Below are 17,518 nucleotides of genomic sequence, written 5' to 3'. Positions count from 1 at the left end.
GATCCCAGCTACGTGGGAGGCTGAGGTGGGAGGATCACTGGAGCCCAGGAGTTCGAATCCAGCCTGGGCCACAGAGCAAGCAAGACCCCCACCCCCCCACTGCCCCAGAGGAAAAAAAAACTAAACTAAAACACAGGATAGAGTGCCTTCTCCTGCCCAGGACCTCAGAGCTGGTATCGTGGTGGGAGGCTCCTACTTTGCCGAGGATTCCCCAAGCTGGTTTCTTGAAGCCCCTCGGAGCCCTCCACATCTGCACACTACGAAGAGATTTTTCCTCCCGCAGCAGCGGAGCTGGGGGGTGGCGGGGCACCTAGTGAGGGAGACATTCTCAAGCCAATGGCAGCAAGGGTCTACACTGCAGGGGGCCTGGCTGCTGAGTGGCCTGGAGCCAATGGGGGTGGGGCCAGGCAGCCCATGGCCCCTGGCCATCAAGCTATAGAACCTGTCTGCCTGCTATGGGGTCACCTACATTGTTTTTTATGAGAAAAGTAATTTAGAGAAACATATCACTGACCCAGTAATTGTGAAGTACTGTCTCCCACCAGGGTAGCTTTGATCTCCTGCCCTAGGGGGCGTTGGGAGTGGGCAGATGGACCCCTGAGCCCCTAAGATGGGCCCCGGGAATAAGGGTTGGGGGCAGGGCGGGGGGACACTGTCTCAGCCCTAGGGGAGGTGGGCAGGGAGCTGGGGACAGATGGCCTTGGTTTGGGAGCATAGCCTCTGATCAGCATCTCTGTGTTTGGACAGAACCTGCTGGGACTACAGAACATCCCCAGGCCGTTCTTCCTGCAGGTGTACCACACCTTCCTCAGGATTGCAGAGACCAGGTACCCCGGGCTTTGTTCCTCCTTCCTATAAGGAAGCTCCTTCTTCCACACCTCCTCTCCCAGCCCCCACCTCAGTTTCCCCACCCCTGGTGACTGCTCAAACAGGGGTCCCCAGAGCAGCCCCATCAGCAGCACCTGCAAGCTGGCAAGAAATGAGACTCTCAGCCCTTTGCAGACCTGCCCTATCAGAGCCAGAGTTTTAACAGGAGGCCGGTGGTCTGTGCGCAGGGGACAGTTCAAGAAGCTCTGCTCTGGGGAGCTGGAGCAGGGCAATGTTCCTCTCTCCACAAAGCTTTCTTGGGGGATAGGAATGGGGAGAGTCTGTGTAAAGAAAAAGAAGGCAGTGTGTCTCTCCCAGGCTGTGATTTGTTAAGGAGGAGAACACAGGGCGTGGGGGAGCTAACCCAGACAGAACGCAGGTGGTGCAGGGATGGCAGATGGAGCTGTGATGAGAGATGAGGAGACCCACGCACTTCCCTCAGGTGGTTTAAAGAGCCTCTGATGGCCGGGCACTGTGGCTCACACCTGTAATCCCAGCACTTTGGGAAGCCCAGGTGGGCAGATCATCTTAGGTCAGGAGTTCAAGACCAGCCTGGTCAACATGGTGAAACTCCGTCTCTACTAAAAATACAAAAATTAGTCGGGTGTGATGGTGCGTGCCTGTAGTCCCAGCTGTTCAGGAGGCTGAGGCAGGAGGATTGCTTGAACCCGTGAGGCGGAGGTTGCAGTGAGCTGAGATCACGCCACTGCACTCCAGCCCGGGTGATAGAGTGAGACTCCATCTCCGCCCTGCCCTGCCCCCCCGAAAAGAAAAGCCTCTGATGAGGGGTACCTCCCTGCCAGACCATCCAGCGGGAAGGCAGGATGCCTCTCTACCTCTCTGGCTGGAAGGGGCTGGAGGAGGAAATGATCTAGGGGAGCTATAGAGATGGCTGCCCAGTGCTGTGGCCTGGAGGGAGTGGGGGTGATCCTGGACCATCTTCCCCTCCCCTCTGATCTGCTGCCAAAGCTTCCCAGCAGCTGAACCCAGCTGGAAGCCAGTGGGTTCCTTGCTCTTCAGAGGCACCAGTGGGCAGGGGTCGGCCGGATGGGGGAGCAGTGATTACGGAGCCTGACCAGTCAGAGAGCGTCACGGGCTGTCATGTAAAAGGGGCCTTACTGACTGTTTAGTCCTAAGCCTTCCAGAATGTCTAGAGCAGGGTGTCCAGTCTTTTGTCTTCCCTGGGCCACACAGGAAGAATTGTCTTAAAATACACTAATGATAGCTGATGAGCTACAAAAAAATCATTGAAAGAACTCATAATGTTTTAAGAAAGTTTACAAATTTGTGTTGGGCCACATTCAAAGCCATCCCAGGCTGCATGTGGCCCACAGGCTGTGGGTTTGGCAGACTTGTTCTAGAGCCACCTGCAGAGAGCATCAGCTGCTCAGGCTGGTCCCCATTCCCTGTGGTCACTCACCAGATCCTGTTCCATAGACTTGAGTCCCAGAGAGCTACGGGAGTGAAAATGTGAGCACGTCGCTCTGCCATCATCATGACCTGGGCCTCTCCACTGCCTGTCCTGCCCAAGCCTGTGTACTTACTGAATTTTGAATTGAGTTTTGAAGTAGAACAGGGATGCATATTGCTTAAGAGAAAACATCTCCGCCTAGTCTGTGTTTGGTCTTGCAGAGTAGCTTGCTAAAGTTCCTGAGCTTTAGTTAAGTGTCTGTGAAACGGTGAAAATATTGAAAATGCTTTATTTCCTTGTGATACTCACTGTGGCCTGGGACCAGCAGCCTGGGCTTTGGGCCTCCCCTGGGAGCTTCTTAGTGCCTCTCAGCTTAAGCAGCAGCAGGACGCTTGAGTCAGCAGTAGGCCTGGGCCAAGCTGGGTGGTGACCAGTCCTCTGCCTGTCCACAGGGTAGGTGACGCCGTCCTGGGGCTGGTCTGCATGCTGCTGCTGCTGGTGCTGAAGCTGATGCGGGACCACGTGCCTCCCGTCCACCCCGAGATGCCCCCTGGTGTGCGGCTCAGCCGTGGGCTGGTCTGGGCTGCCACGACAGGTGAGGGGCCTCTGGCTGACATCGTGTGCAACCTTGGCTGCAGGTTGGGGTCACTTGGGGAGTCCTAGTCCCACCCTAGAGATTCTCACGTCGTTGGTCTGGGTGTCACTTGAGCATTGGGACATTTAAAACACCACACCAAACTCTGGGACATGTACTTTTTATTCAATTAATTAATTAATTATTTTTTGAGACAGAGTTTCGCTCTGTCGCCCAGGCTGGAGTACAGTGGTGTGATCTTGGCTCACTGCAACCTCCGCCTCCCAGGTTCATGTGATTCTCCTGCCTCAGCCTCCTGAGTAGCTGGGATTACAGGCGCATGCCACCACGCTCGACTGATTTTTGTATTTATAGTAGAGACGGGGTTTCACCATGTTGACCACACTGGTCTCAAACTCCTGGCCTCGAGTGATCTGCCTGCCTCGGCCTCCCGAAGTGCTGGGATTACAGGCATGAGCCACTGCCCCTGACCCAAACTCTGGAACATTTAAAACTCCAAGCCAAACTCGGTGGGTTCTGATGCAGGATCAGAGCTGAGAACTGATGCACGGCCAGCTGTGGCCGTTCTCAACCTGAAGCAGTTTTGCCCCCTGGTGACATGTGGCAATGTTGGGAAACATTTTTGGTGGATACCACGGGGCGAGGCAGTTGCTGGCAACTAGTGAGGAGGGGCCAGGAATGCCACTAAGCCCCTGACGGCGCACAGCCTTCCACAGCAGTGATCCCCTGACGGCGCACAGCCTTCCACAGCAAACAAGCAGTGATCCCCTGACGGCGCACAGCCTTCCACAGCAAACAAACAGTGATCCCCTGACGGCGCACAGCCTTCCACAGCAAACAGTGATCCCCTGACGGCGCACAGCCTTCCACAGCAAACAAACAGTGATCCCCTGACGGCGCACAGCCTTCCACAGCAAACAGTGATCCCCTGACGGCGCACAGCCTTCCACAGCAAACAAACAGTGATCCCCTGACGGCGCACAGCCTTCCACAGCAAACAGACAGTGATCCCCTGACGGCGCACAGCCTTCCACAGCAAACAGTGATCCCCTGACGGCGCACAGGCTTCCACAGCAAACAGTGATCCCCTGACGGCGCACAGGCTTCCACGGCAAACAAACAGTGATCCCGTGACGGCGCACAGCCTTCCACAGCAAACAGTGATCCGGCCCAAAATGTCAGCGGTGCCGAGGTGGAGAAACAGTCTACTGGCAGGTCCTGGGGAGACAGAACAAATTCCGGGGAGACCAACAGGCTCTGTTTGAATTGTGCAGCTTATGGGGGTACAACTTCAGCTTCAGGCGCGGAGGCTGCAGGCTGAGCCACAAACAACCAGGGGTCCTTTGAGAAAGGGGTGGTGAGGGCTGCGTCGTGGAGGAGCAGCAGGGCTGTCAGCAGGTGAAGGACCACCCTGGGGGAGGGGGAAGCCTCTTCTCATTGCATCCAGGATGGGCACGGGTCCCCTGGCTGAGCACCGGGCAGGGATGCCCAGAGAAGAAGGCACACCCAGGAAAGTCAGGAAGCATAGGTGACTCCAAACCTTCTCAGAGCCGAGGGGACAGATTAAGCTCAGAATAGCCCGAGCTTGGCCTTGCTGTTTGGGGGCTGCAAAATCCAACAGCCATAGAAGAGAGAGGGTGGCTGGATTTAGCTCTTGAGTCACTTCTGCCTGCCCAGGCTGGTCTGTTCTCTGTGGTCTCTCCCTGGATCCTGTTCAGCAGACTTGAGGCCGTGGTGAGCACTGAGAGTCTGGTGGGGTGCAGAGGATGCTGGGTTTAGAGTGGAGATGTCCAGCTTCCAGTCCCAGCCTGGCCTGGGTTTAGACTTGCAAAGTAGCTTCCAAAGTTCCTGAGCTTTGGTTCAGTTGTCCGTGAAACAGTGAAAATGCTTTGTTATCTTTTGTTTTTTTTTTTTTTTTTGGAGACGGTGTCTCACTCTGTTGCCCAGGCTGGAGTGCACTGGCGTGATCTTGGCTCGCTGCAACCTGCCTCCTGGTTTCAAGCGATTATCCCGCCTCAGCCTCGCGAGTAGCTGGGATTACAGGCGTGCACCACCACAACTGGCTAATTTTTGTATTTTTAGTAGAGATGGGGTTTCACCATGTTGGCCAGGCTGGTCTCGAACTCCTGACCTCAAGTGATCCGCCCACCTCAGCCTCCAAAGTGCTGAGATTACAGGCGTGAGCCACTGCGCCTGACCTATGCCTTGTTATCTTAAACCTTGAGACTCAGAGTGTGGCCTGGGACCAGCAGCCTGGGCACTGGGCATCTCCTGGGAGCTTACTGGAAGGGCAGGATCTCAGGCCCCACCCCAGATCTCCGAATCAGGATCTGTATTCTTCAGGGCACGCCCAGGGGATTCATGGGGTCAGCTTAGAAGTCAAAGTTTGGAAGCCGGGCATGGTGGCTCACGCCTGTAATCCCAGCACTTTGGGAGGCCGAGGGAGGCAGATCACCTGAGGTCAGGAGTTTGAAACCAGCTTGGCCAAACCCCGTCTCTACTAAAAATACAAAAATTAGCTGGGTGTGGTGGTGTGTGCCTGTGATCCCAGCTACTTGGGAGGTTGAGGCAGGAGAATCACTTGAACCCGGGAGGCGGAGGTTATAGTGAGCCAAGATTGCACCACTGCACTCCAGCCTGGCAACAGAGCGAGACTCCTTCTCAAAAAACAAACAAACAAACAAACAAACAAACAAAAAGTCAAAGTTTGGGAAATGCTTAGAGACCCTGTGTTTTTCAGAGACTTGTTTTGTGTGACTTTATGAGATGATCAGTCAGGTGTGGCCACAAGGGGAGACAGAGAAAGGCTCAGGAAGAAAACCAGTTTATTATACTCACAGGTCCTAGAGACAGGAGGCACAGCATGCCACGTAGGGCCATGTCAGAGGACACCAGGGTGGCCAGGAGGAGAAGCCAAAGCTGTGGTTTAGGCCACAGCCTTTATCGAGATTTTCATGATAAAGGCAAGGTGAAGAAAGGCGACCAGCTTAGGACTGGCAGTTGGAGGAATTTTGGTGGGTTTCAGCCTTAAGGCAGAAAAATCTTGCCTCCTGGGGTGCAGGCCAGGCTGGTGGAGGAAGGATGGCTCCAGAGGGGTTAGCTGGCATATCAGAGACACACTTGGGGCTGCTTTTTTCTCTAGTACTTGCCTAACCCTGAAGGCAGTCTTTCTGCAGCCAGAAAGGTCTTTTAAGATGTCAAGACATCGTAATGTACAGAAACTTCAGAAACATTTACAGTGTAGGGCTGCTGACTCCTTTCTCCCCAGTGTGTGTAGCATTGTCTTAGGAAACTACTTAAAAAGCTTTTGATTCTTATAACAGCTTTGAGAATGAGTTTATTATTTTCTCCATTTTGTCAGTGAGGAAAGTGAGCCTATGAAAGATGAAAAATAAAACAGAACTTCTCAAGGCCACACGACTGGGAAGAGGCAGAACAAGGACTTCACCCGAGTCGTCTGTCTTTTTTTCTGAGTGGTCTGTCTAGAAGTGTGTCAATGTTATGATCCTCTCAAAGAACCAGCTTTTGGTTTCATTGATCTCCCTTTTGCTTTGGTTTTCTAGTTCATTGATTTCTGCTTGGGCCTTTATTATTTCCTTTCTTCTATTTATTTTCAGTTAACTTTATCCTTTTTTTTTTTTTTTCAAAAAAAATTTTTTTTTTGAGACGGAGTTTCGCTCTTGTCCCCCAGATTGGAGTGCAATGGTGTGATCTCAGCTCACTGCAACCTCCGCCTCCCGGGTTCAAGTGATTCTCCTGCCTCAGCCTCCCAAGTAGCTGGGATTACAGGCGTATGCCACCATGCCTGGCTAATTTTTTGTATTTTTAGTAGAGACGGGGTTTCACCATGTTGGCCAGGCTGGTCTCGAACTCCTGACCTCAGGTAATCCACCCGCCTCAGCCTCCCAAAGTGCTGGGATTACAGGCGTGAGCCACCGTGCCCGGCCTTTTTTTTCAGATTCTTAAGTTGGAAGCCTGGGTCTTTGATTTGAGACCTTTCCTCTTTTCTAATATGGTTGTTTAAATGCTGTAAATTTCACTCCTAGCATTACTTTAGCTGCGTCCCACAGTTTTGATATATATGCTGTTCTTTAATTTTTATTCAGTTCTAAATACTTTGTGATTTCCATTTTGACTTCTCCTTTGACCTGTGGATTATTTAGAAGTGGATTATATGATTTCTTCTGTGAACCATGGGAGTTATTTAGTTTCCAAATAGTTGGGGGTTTCCCAGTTAGTACTTTGCCATTGATTTTTAATTTAGTTCCATTGTGATAAGAAAACGTACTTAGTGATTTAAATATGTTTTCCTTTATTGAGAGTTGTATTATGGCCCTTAATATGGTCTGTCTTAGTGAATATTCTGTGTTCGCTTGAGAACATGTTTTCTGCCATTATTGGGCAGAATGTTCTGTAAATGTCAGTTAGGTCTAGTTGGTTATCTCAGGCTACTATATTCTTGCCGATTTTCTTTCTACTTGTTCTGTTGATTATTAAAAGAAGAATGTTGAAATAACTTCAGCTATAACCATGACTTTGTCTATTTTCCTTTGTTACTTACCAGTTATTGTTTCATATATTTTGAAGCTCTGTTTTTTAGTATAAAAACATATAGAATTATAATTTTTTCTTGGAATGATACTTTTTTTTCTGGGCAATATTCTCTTCCCTGAAATCTACTTTGATACTAAGAGAGCTACTCCAGCTTTCATTAGTGTTAGCATATCTTTTCCCATCTTTTTACTTTTTTTTTTTTTTTTGAGACAGAATCTCTCTCTGTTGCCCAGGCTGGAGTGCAATGGCGTGATCTTGGCTCACTGCAACCTCCACCTCCCAGGTTCAAGCAATTGTTGTGCCTCAGCCTCCCAAGTAGCTGGAATTACAGGCTTGCCCCACCAAGCCCAGCTAATTTTTGTGTTTTTAGTAGCCATGAGGTTTCACCATGTTGGCCAGCCTGGTCTCAAATTCTTGGCCTCAAGTGATCCACCTGCCTTGGCCTCCCAAAGTGCTGAGACACCATACCCAGCCTCCTGTCTTTTTACTTTTAACGTATTTAATTGATTTGTGTTCTTGTGTTTAATGGTATGTTTTATGGGCAGCATATACATGGGATTTGTTTTTAATCTCATAATCTCTGCCTTTTAATTGGAATCTTATGCCATTTATATTTAATGTGATTATTGGTCTGTTTGACTTTAGATCTACCATGTTGCTGTTTGTTTCCTGTTTGTCTCATTTGTTCTTTGTTCCCTTTTCCCCCTCCTTCTACCTCTATTGGATTATTTTTTATGATTCCATTTTACATCCTTTATTGGCTGATTAGCTGTAACGGCTATATTTAGTTTTTGTTTGTTTGTTTCTAAGTGACTGCTTTAAGGTTTGTGGTAAACATCTTTATCTTGCTACAGTATACATTAAACTTCAACTTCATGTGATATAAGAACCTTATAACAGGCCAGGCGCAGTGGCTCACACCTATAATCCTAGCACTTTGGGAGGCTGAGGGAGGCAGATTGTCTGAGCTCAGGAGTCTAAGACCAGCCTGGGCAACATGGCGAAACTCCATCTCTACCAAAAATACAAAAAATTAGCCAGGCATGGTGGTGCATGCCTGTAATCCCAGCTACTGGGGAGGCTGAGGTGGGAGGATTGCTTGAACCTGGAAGGCAGAGATTGCAGTGAGCCAAGATCCGTCACTGAAGCTGCAAACTCCTGGGCTCAAGTAATTCTCCTGCCTCAGCCTCCTGAGTAGCTTGGTCTACAGGCATGCACCACCACATCTGGCTAATTTTTAAAATTTTTTTATAGAAACGGGCTATGTTGCTCAGGCTGATCAAAGATTCTTGGCCTGAAGTGATGCTCCTGCCTCAGCCAACCAAAGTGCTGAGATTGCAGATGTGAGCCACCATTCCCTGCAGGAACAGTCTTACATTTATCCACGTAGTCACTGTTTCTGGTGCTCTTAATTCCTTTGTACAAATCCAGATTTCCATCTGGTATAATTTTCCTTCTACCTGAAGGACGTTATTTTTTCTTCTGTTGCAGGCCTGTTGGTGATTAACTCTTTCAGCATTTTTTTTTTTTTTTTTATTTGACAGGATTCACTCTGTCACCCAGGCTGGAATGCAGTGGTACAATTATAGTTCACTGCAGCCTTGAACTCCTAGACCCAAGCAATCCTCAGCCTCCTGAGTGGCTGGGACTATAGGCATGCATCACCATGCCTGAATAATTTTTTAGTTTTACTTTTTGTAGAGATGGTGTCTTCCTACGTTGCCCAGGCTGGTCTCTTACTCCTGGGCTCAAGGGATCCTCCCACAAGGGATCCTCCCACTTTGGCTTCCCAAATGTTGGGATTACAGGCGTGAGCCACTACTCCTGGTCTTCTTTCAACTTTCAACTTTTGTATGTCTGAAAGTCTATTTTGCCTTCATTTTTCAAAGATAGTTTTGCTGGTTATAGAATTCTAGACTTTTTTTTTCTTTCAGTACTTTTTAAAAAAAAGTTATTTATTTTTTTTTTATTTTGAGACAGTGTCTCGCTGTGTCACCCAGGCTGGAGTGCAGTGGCACGCTCTTGGCTCACTGCAATCTCTGCCTCCTGGGTTCAAGTGATTCTCCTGTCTCAGCCTCCCAGGTAGATGGAATTACAGGCGCATGCTACCACGCCCGGCTAATTTTTGTACTTTTAGCAGAGATGGGGTTTTGCCATGTTGGCCAGGCTGGTTTCGAACTCCTGACCTCAGGTGATCCGCCTTCCTTGGCCTCCCAAAGTGCTAGGATTACAGGCATGAGCCACTGTGCCTGGCCTCAGGACTTTAAAGATGCTATTCTGCTGTCTTCTGGCCCACTTCGTTTCAAGAAGTGTGCTGTCATTCTTTGTTCCTCTGTATGTAACCTTTTTATCCACTGCTTTTAAAATATTCTTTATCACTGGTTTTAGGCAGTTTCATAATGTGGCTTGATGTAGTGTTTTTTTGTTTGTTTGTTTTTTGTTTTCTGTGTTTATGCTTGTGATTCATTGAACTTCTTAGACATGTGGGTTTGCAGTTCCATAATTTGGAAAATAAACACCCATCTTTTCGTGAAATCTTTGTACTGTCCCCCTATGCGATTCCACAGACTTTCTTTGCAGAATCCCCTGTCTGTATTTCAGGCACCTCGAAGGTGTTCCCACAGCTCACTTGTGATTTTCAGCCTTTTCCTTTGTGTGTTTCATTTTGGATAGTTTCTACTGCTACATTTTAGTCTTTTTTTTCTGTAATGTCTCAGCTGTTGTAATTGCAGCAAGTGCTTGTTCCGTCTCAGACACTGTGGTTTTCATTTCTAGAAATCCAGTTTGAATCTTTTTTTTTCTTTTTTCTTTTTTTTTAAGACGGAGTTTCGCTCTGTTGTCCAGGCTGGAGTGCAATGGCGCGATCTTGGCTCACTGTAACCTCTGCCTCCCGGCTTCAAGTGGTTCTCCTGCCTCAGCCTCCCAGGTAGCTGGGATTATAGGCATCCACCACCATGCCCAGCTAATTTTTGTATTTTTAGTAAAGACAGAGCTTCACCGTGTTGGCTGGGCCAGTCTCGAATTCCTGACTTCAGGTGATTCAGCTGCCTCGGTCTCCCAAAGTGCTGGGATTACAGGCGTGAGCTACCGTGCCCAGCCTCAATTTGAATCTTTTAAAATGTATTTTCTACATCTTTACTTAACAGTTGCAATCTTTCCTCTGTTTTTTTTTTAAGTGTATGGAATTTGGTTACAGTTATTCTTTTAATGTCCTATTAACTGAATTACATTTGGTTACAGTTACTCTTTTAATGTCCTGTTAATTCTGTCATCTTTAACTATGTTACTTTTGGGTCTTTTTTTTATTTTTTATTTTTATTTTTTGAGACAGGGTCTTACTGTGTCACCCAGGCTAGAGTACAGTGGCATGATCATGGTTCACTATAGCTTCAACCTCCCAGGCTCAAGTTATCATCCCACCTCAGTCCCCCAAGTAGCTGGGACTATAGGCATATGCCACCATGCTCAACTAATTTTTTATTTTTTGTGGAGACAGTGTCTCACTAATTTGCTCAGGCTGGCCTCAAACTCCTGGGCTCAAGCAGTCCTCCTGTCTTGGCCTCCCAAAGTGTTGGGATTACAGGCATGGGCCACTGCACCCAGCCATATTTTCCTGCTTCTTTGCATGCCTAGTAATTTTTGTTTGGATGGATGCTAGACTTTGTGAGTTTGAGGTTATTGCGTGCTGGATATTTTTGTATTCTATAAATCTTCTTGAGCTTTGTTCTGGGATACAGTTAAGTTACTTAGGACAGTTCGATCCATTTAGGTCTTACTTTTAAGCTTTGTGAGCTGGACCAGAGCAGTGTTCATTCTAGGGCAAGCCTAATTTGGCCCACCACTTGATTTTGTAAATAAAGTTTTATTGGAAAATCACTCCCATTCATTTACATTGTCAATGTCAGGTTTTATGCAATAATAACAGACTTGAGTAGTTGCACCAGAGACTTTATGGCCCATAAAGCAAAAAGTTTTTAGTATTTAGCCCTTTACAGAAAACATTTGCCAACCCCAGGCCTTGGGCTAATCTTCCCCACTGCTGAGGTAAAACCCTCTGGAGTCCCTGATGCTCCATGAATTATGAGGGTTTTTTACTCTGGTGTGAATCCTTGGGATTGTCCCTTGTAACCCTCTTTGTGACTCTTCCCCACTGTGGGTTTGGGTCATTTTCGCCCAGCTTTGCCTCGACCAGTTCTCTGCTGCACATCCGAGGGCACCTCTGCAGATCTCTGCAGCTCTGTCTCCGGCTGCCCTCTCTGCTCTTGTGACCTTGCGGTCAGCTCCAGCCACAGGCCTCCTCAGACTTCCTCCCAGCATTGCCCCCTGAACTCAGGGAAACCCCTGGGCTCTGCTAGGGGGTCCCCTCCATACACATGGGGACCATCGGGGAAACCGTAGGCAGCCGGCAGGGCAGTGATAGACTCACCTCCCTTGTTTCCCTGTGGCCGTCATGCCTGCTGTCCCGCGTCTTAGTGGCCATCATGTCCACTGTCCTGCATCTTGGAGGCCATTGTTTCTGTTGTTTGGGGAAGGGGGTACATCTGGTTTCTTCCTCCTTTGTGTTTTGAGGTGGATGTGCCCTGGGCACCTGATTTCAGAGAGTCTTTGCTGCAGTGCACGATGTCCAGTCACCTGGAGCTTGGCAGCAGGTGGCATGTGCACCTGTCCGCAGCCTGCAGCTCTGCCGTCCCACCTGCTCATGCTGCCACATAGCATTTATGTCTGTGTTGTGTTTCCCAGAGTGCAGAGTGAGGACTGTGGCCCGGTGGGGGTGTCTTCTGCCTCTGGGGTGTCTGCCCCAGTAACCTGGAGGCAGCCGCGCTACCCTACACTCGCCGGGAGCAGGGTCTTGGACGCACCTCTCCTTCTCTCCTAGCTCGCAATGCCCTGGTGGTCTCCTTCGCGGCCCTGGTTGCATACTCCTTTGAGGTGACTGGATACCAGCCTTTCACCCTAACAGGGGAGACAGCTGAGGGGCTCCCTCCAGTCCGGATCCCGCCCTTCTCAGTGACCACAGCCAACGGAACGATCTCCTTCACCGAGATGGTGCAGGTGGGCAGAGCCGGAAGCCAGGATGGCGTGGCTGAGGCTGCAGTGGCCCCTGGCCTGGCTCCTACCCTGATGTATCTGCTGGGTGCCAGGGGGTCTGAGGTCAGTTAGGACAGCTGAGTCCTCAGGAAGGGACATCTCAGTTATTAAAGAATCCCAGGTTGGATGCAAGCTCAGCGAGCTCAGGGATGTCACGTTTGTGTTCAGGGGCGCTTCTCCTGTTTTGGACTCCAGCTGAGGATGAATTTACTGTGTTCCTCCCAGCACCTGGTGCCTCTTCAGACGAGGAGGCGCATCCTGCAGCTGACAAGCACTTGCTCCTGTTACCTGTGGGGCGGGGTGGGTCCTTGCTGCTTTCATGGGTCACTGCCGGGTCCTACCCCTTAGGAAGGTCACTCACCATCCCTCTCTCCTCTCTCAGGACATGGGAGCCGGGCTGGCCGTGGTGCCCCTGATGGGCCTCCTGGAGAGCATTGCGGTGGCCAAAGCCTTCGGTAAGACGCCTGTCACCCACACCCCAGGTCTCCCAGTGCGCCGGCTGGGCTAGGCCTGCTGCTTTCTATCTTGCCTTTATTTGTTACTAGTTTTAGAAATTTGAATTCATATCCAAGTAATACATGCTCATGATAGATATATACGTATTGTGTATATATGATAAAACTGGATCTATAATGAGGCATCGCCCTCCCACCCCATGGTGTGCTGGTGAGTGTTGTAACAGACTCTGCTGTTTGTGGAAATAAAAGGTTTTGCTTCGTGGCCCTTGCCGATGTCCATGGTGTAAATGCTACTGTCTGATTTTAAGGTAACGTCACTGAAAGGGGAGTTTGCACATGGAGCTGGGTTGAGATCTGCATGAACAACCATATTCTACGGTGTCTCCACCGTGTAGATACAGTGGGTGCAAATAACCTCATCAGTAGTAGCCAAATGCCAAATAAATTAGGAAGTGATGAATTTTAGGTATTATCTTTGGGCCAGGCATGGTGGCCCAGGCCTGTAATCCCAACACTTTGGGAGGCTGAGATGGGAGGATCGCTTGAGCTCAGGAGTTTGAAATTCACCTAGGCAACGTAACAAGACCTCGTTTCTATTAAAAATAAAAATTAGCTGGGCATGGAGCACACCTGTGGTACCAGCTGCTCAGGAGGCTGAGGCAGGAGGATCACTTGAGCCCGGGAGGTTGAGGTGGCATTGAGCTGTGATAGTGCCACTGCACTCCAGCCTGGGCGGCAGAACAAGATCCTGTATTATCTGTTTAATTGAAAGTTTTAATTTAATTGGTAATAATGGCTACGTTTAGTAATAGGCTCACAAAACTCCTAAACATTGAGCAACATGCTTTATTCAGCTGGCTCAGCCCATCAGCCAGCCCCTCCTCGCCCCCAGGGAGGGAGGGAACCCTTCGTCTCCTTCAGTTCTGTTTTGAGTCAGCATCTCTAGATTCCCTCCTTGCAGCTCCGTCCTTCACTCGCTCCACTCCTGCCAGCTTTGTATTGTCTGTGCGGATGACACCTTCATTCTGTCTTGTCACCGTCATTTAGTCCTTCCTGCGTTTGGGTTTATGTTGATTCTAAAGGTTACAGCCCAGTTACCAGTGTATGTTACTGTGACCGTGTAAATCGTGTTTACTGCCTAGCCCAGGCTGTGCCAGGGTAAAGTTCCTTCTCCAAAGTCCCAGTGCTCTAACCCTTACCCCCTTCAAAGGAGATTCTTTTTTTTTTTTTTTTTTTTTTTTTTGGAGACAGAGTCTCGCTCTGTGGCCCAGGCTGGAGTGCAGTGGCACGATCTCTGCTCACTGCAACCTCCACTTCCCAGGTTTAAGCAATTCTCATGCCTCAGTCTCCCAGGTAGCTGGAATTACAGGCATGCACCACCACGCCCAACTAATATTCTATACTTTTAGTAGAGACAGGGTCTCACTATGTTGGCCAGGCTGGTCTCAAGTGATCTGCCCACCTGGGCCTCCCAGTAATTTTTTTTTTTTTTTTGAGATAGTGTTTCACTCTTGTTGCCCATGCTGGAGTGCAATGGTGTGATCTCGGCTCACCGCAACCTCCGCCCCCCAGGTTCCAGCAATTATCCTGCCTCAGCCTCCCAAGTAGCTGGGATTACGGGTGCGCACCAACATGTCCGGCTAATTTTGTATTTTTAGTAGAGATGGGGTTTCTCCATGTTGATCAGACTGGTCTCAAACTCCTGACCTCAGGTGATCCGCCCACCTCAGCCTCCCAAAGTGCTGGGATTACAGGTGTGAGCCACCACGCTCAGCCCTCCAGTAATTTCTTTTTTGTTTTTTTTTTTGAGATGGAGTCTCGCTCTGTCACCCAGGCTGGAGTGCAGTGGCACGATCTCGGCTCACTGCAAGCTCCGCCTCCTGGGTTCACGCCATTCTCCTGCCTCAGCCTCCCCAGTAGCTGGGACTACAGGCGTCCGCCACCACGCCTGGCTAATTTTTTGTATTTTTAGTAGAGACAGGGTTTCACCGTGGTCTCGATCTCCTGACCTCGTGATCTGCCTGCCTCAGCCTCTCAAAGTGCTGGGATTACAGGCGTGAGCCACTGTGCCCGGCCGTAATTTTTTAATTGTAGAGACAAGGTCTCACTTTGTAGCCCAGGCTGACCTCAAACTCCCGAGTTCAAGTGATCCTCCTGCCTCGGCTTTCAAAAGTGCTAGGATTACAGGCCTGAGCCATCGTGCCCGGCCAGATTTTACATTTCTGAATGGTTGGAAAAAGTCCAAATAATAATAATATTTTGTGACATGTGAAAAGTATGTGAAATCCAGATCTCATGTTTACAAATAAAGTCAGTTGGAGCGTGGCTGTGCCACTTGGGGATGTGCTGTCCGTGGCTGCTTTCGTGGCACCACAGCAGAGTTGTGTAGCTGCAGCAGTGACTGCAGGGCCCACAAAGCCTAAAATATCGACAAGCTGGTCCCTTACAGAAAAGCTGGCCCTTTATAGAAAAGCTTGCCAACCTCAGCTGGGTGCGGTGGCACACGCCTGTAGTCCCAGCACTTTGGGAGGCCGAGGCGGGTGGATCACAAGGTCAGGAGATGGAGACCATCCTGGCTAACACGGTGAAACCCCGTCTCTACTAAAAATACAAAAAATTAGCCAGGCGTGGTGGCGGGCGCCTGTAGTCCCAGCTCCTCGGGAGGCTGAGGCAGGAGAATGGCGTGAACCCGGGAGGCGGAGCTTGCAGTGAGCCAAGATCGCGCCACTGCACTCCAGCCTGGGCGACAGAGCGAGACTCCGTCTCAAAAAAAAAAGTTTGCCAACCTCTGTCTTAGATCCATGCTCCTGTGCCTTCCCCTAAAACCTTCGCCTGCTCACCTCTCTGAGATGGCCTGTCTTAGACTTTCCAGTCATCTCAACTGGTCATAAAGAGGTTTCCAGTTTAAAATGTTTTTCTCGGCCGGGTGCAGTGGCTCACGTCTGTAATCCCAGCACTTTGGGAGGCCCAGGTGGGCGGATCACCTGAGGTCAGGAGTTCGACACAAGCCTGACCAACATGGTGAAACCCCATCTCTACTAAAAATGCAAAAATTAGCTGTGTGTGGTGGCGTGCCCCTGTAGTCCCAGCTACTCAGGAGGCTAAGGCAGGAGAATCTCTTGAACCCGGGAGGCAGAGGTTGCGGTGAGCCAAGATCACTCCACTGCACTCCAGCCTGGGTGACAGAGCAAGACTCCATCTAACAAAATAAAAATAATAAAATAAAATGGTTTTCTTATTATAAAAAGCATTGTAATCCCAACACTTTGGGAGTCCTAGGCAGGAGGATTGCTTGAGCTTAGGAGTTTGAAACCCACTTAGGCAACTTAACAAGACCTCATTTCTATTGAAAATAAAATTAGCGAGGCATGGACCACACCTGTGGTACCAGCTGCTCAGGAGCCTAAGGCAGGAGGATCACTTGAGCCCAGGAGGTCAAGGTGGCATTGAGCTGTGATAGTGCCACTGCACTCCAGCCTGGGTGGCAGAACAAGATCCTGTACTATCTGTTTAATTGAAAGTTTTAATTTAATTGGTAATAATGGCTGTGTTTATTAATATACATTCATTGTAGAAAATGTCAAGAGTGCAGAAATGAGTAAAGAAGAGACAAATCACCCATAATCCCTTTTACTACCACAATTAACTACTGCTTACATGTTTTCTTGTTGTTGTTTGAGACAGGGTCTCACTCTGTCGCCCAGACTGGAGTGCAGTGGCACGATCTCATCTCACTGCAGCCTCAACCTCCTAGGCTCAAACCATCCTCCCACCTCAGCGTCCTGAATATCTGGGACTATAGGCACACACCACCATGCTTGGCTAATTTTTGTATTTTTTGTAGAGATGAGATTTTGCCATGTTGCCCAGGCCGGTCTCGAACTCCTGGGCTCAAGCGATCCTCCTGCCTTGGCCTCTAAAAGTGCTGTGATTACAGCTGTGAGCCACCATACCTGGCCTGATTACATGGTACTGTACCTCTTTCCACTCTGTGATACATTCAAGCACATGTTTACATGCACATATATGTGAATATTTTAGATGTGTATTCTTAGATTTACAAAACTTATTGCCGTGTGTAGAAATTCATAATCTGTGTTACATTTTGTGAATACTTTTTGAGCGATGTTGAATATTATTGACCAGGTCTTTACCGTTGGTTCCCTTTAGCATCTCAGAATAATTACCGCATCGATGCCAACCAGGAGCTGCTGGCCATCGGTAAGACCCCAGCCGCGGGAAGGAAGACACCAGCTGTGGGCCTCCAGGGTCCCAGGCCTGCCCCTCTGTGTCTCCTGCATTGTAGGAAGACCATGATGGTGGTGATGAACTGGGAGGGCAAAGGTGGCCCCAGATGGGATCTTCTGGAATATTTTGTTTTGTTTTGGGTTTTTGAGATGGAGTCTCACTCTGTTGCCCAGGCAGGAGTGCAGTGGCACGATCTCGGCTCACTACAACCTCTGCCTCCTGGGTTCAAGTGATTCTCCTGCCTCAGCCTCCCAAGTAGCTGGGATTAAAGGCATATGCCACCATGCATGGCTAATT

The 17,518-nt window shown here is 49.2% G+C and overlaps 1 protein-coding gene across 4 annotated transcripts in view; it reads left to right on the top strand.

Annotated features, from left to right (window-relative positions):
* The window catches only part of SLC26A11 (solute carrier family 26 member 11), a 33,744-nt gene that overhangs the window by 4,603 nt on the left and 11,623 nt on the right, over positions 1 to 17,518 (top strand). For all 4 annotated transcript variants that reach the window (XM_055389305.2, XM_019027463.4, XM_063706025.1 and 1 more), the window contains 5 exons: positions 748 to 827; positions 2,731 to 2,873; positions 12,304 to 12,479; positions 12,898 to 12,970; positions 17,144 to 17,194. In XM_055389305.2, the coding sequence (XP_055245280.2) occupies positions 748 to 827; positions 2,731 to 2,873; positions 12,304 to 12,479; positions 12,898 to 12,970; positions 17,144 to 17,194 (523 nt within the window). The remainder of the gene's footprint in view (positions 1 to 747; positions 828 to 2,730; positions 2,874 to 12,303; positions 12,480 to 12,897; positions 12,971 to 17,143; positions 17,195 to 17,518) is intronic.

The sequence above is a fragment of the Gorilla gorilla genome, chromosome 4 (genome assembly GCF_029281585.2).
Source record: "Gorilla gorilla gorilla isolate KB3781 chromosome 4, NHGRI_mGorGor1-v2.1_pri, whole genome shotgun sequence".
NCBI classification, from domain to species: Eukaryota; Metazoa; Chordata; class Mammalia; order Primates; family Hominidae; genus Gorilla; species Gorilla gorilla.
The sequence above is the reverse complement of the archived record's forward strand: the minus strand, read 5'-3'. Positions and strand labels throughout refer to the sequence as shown.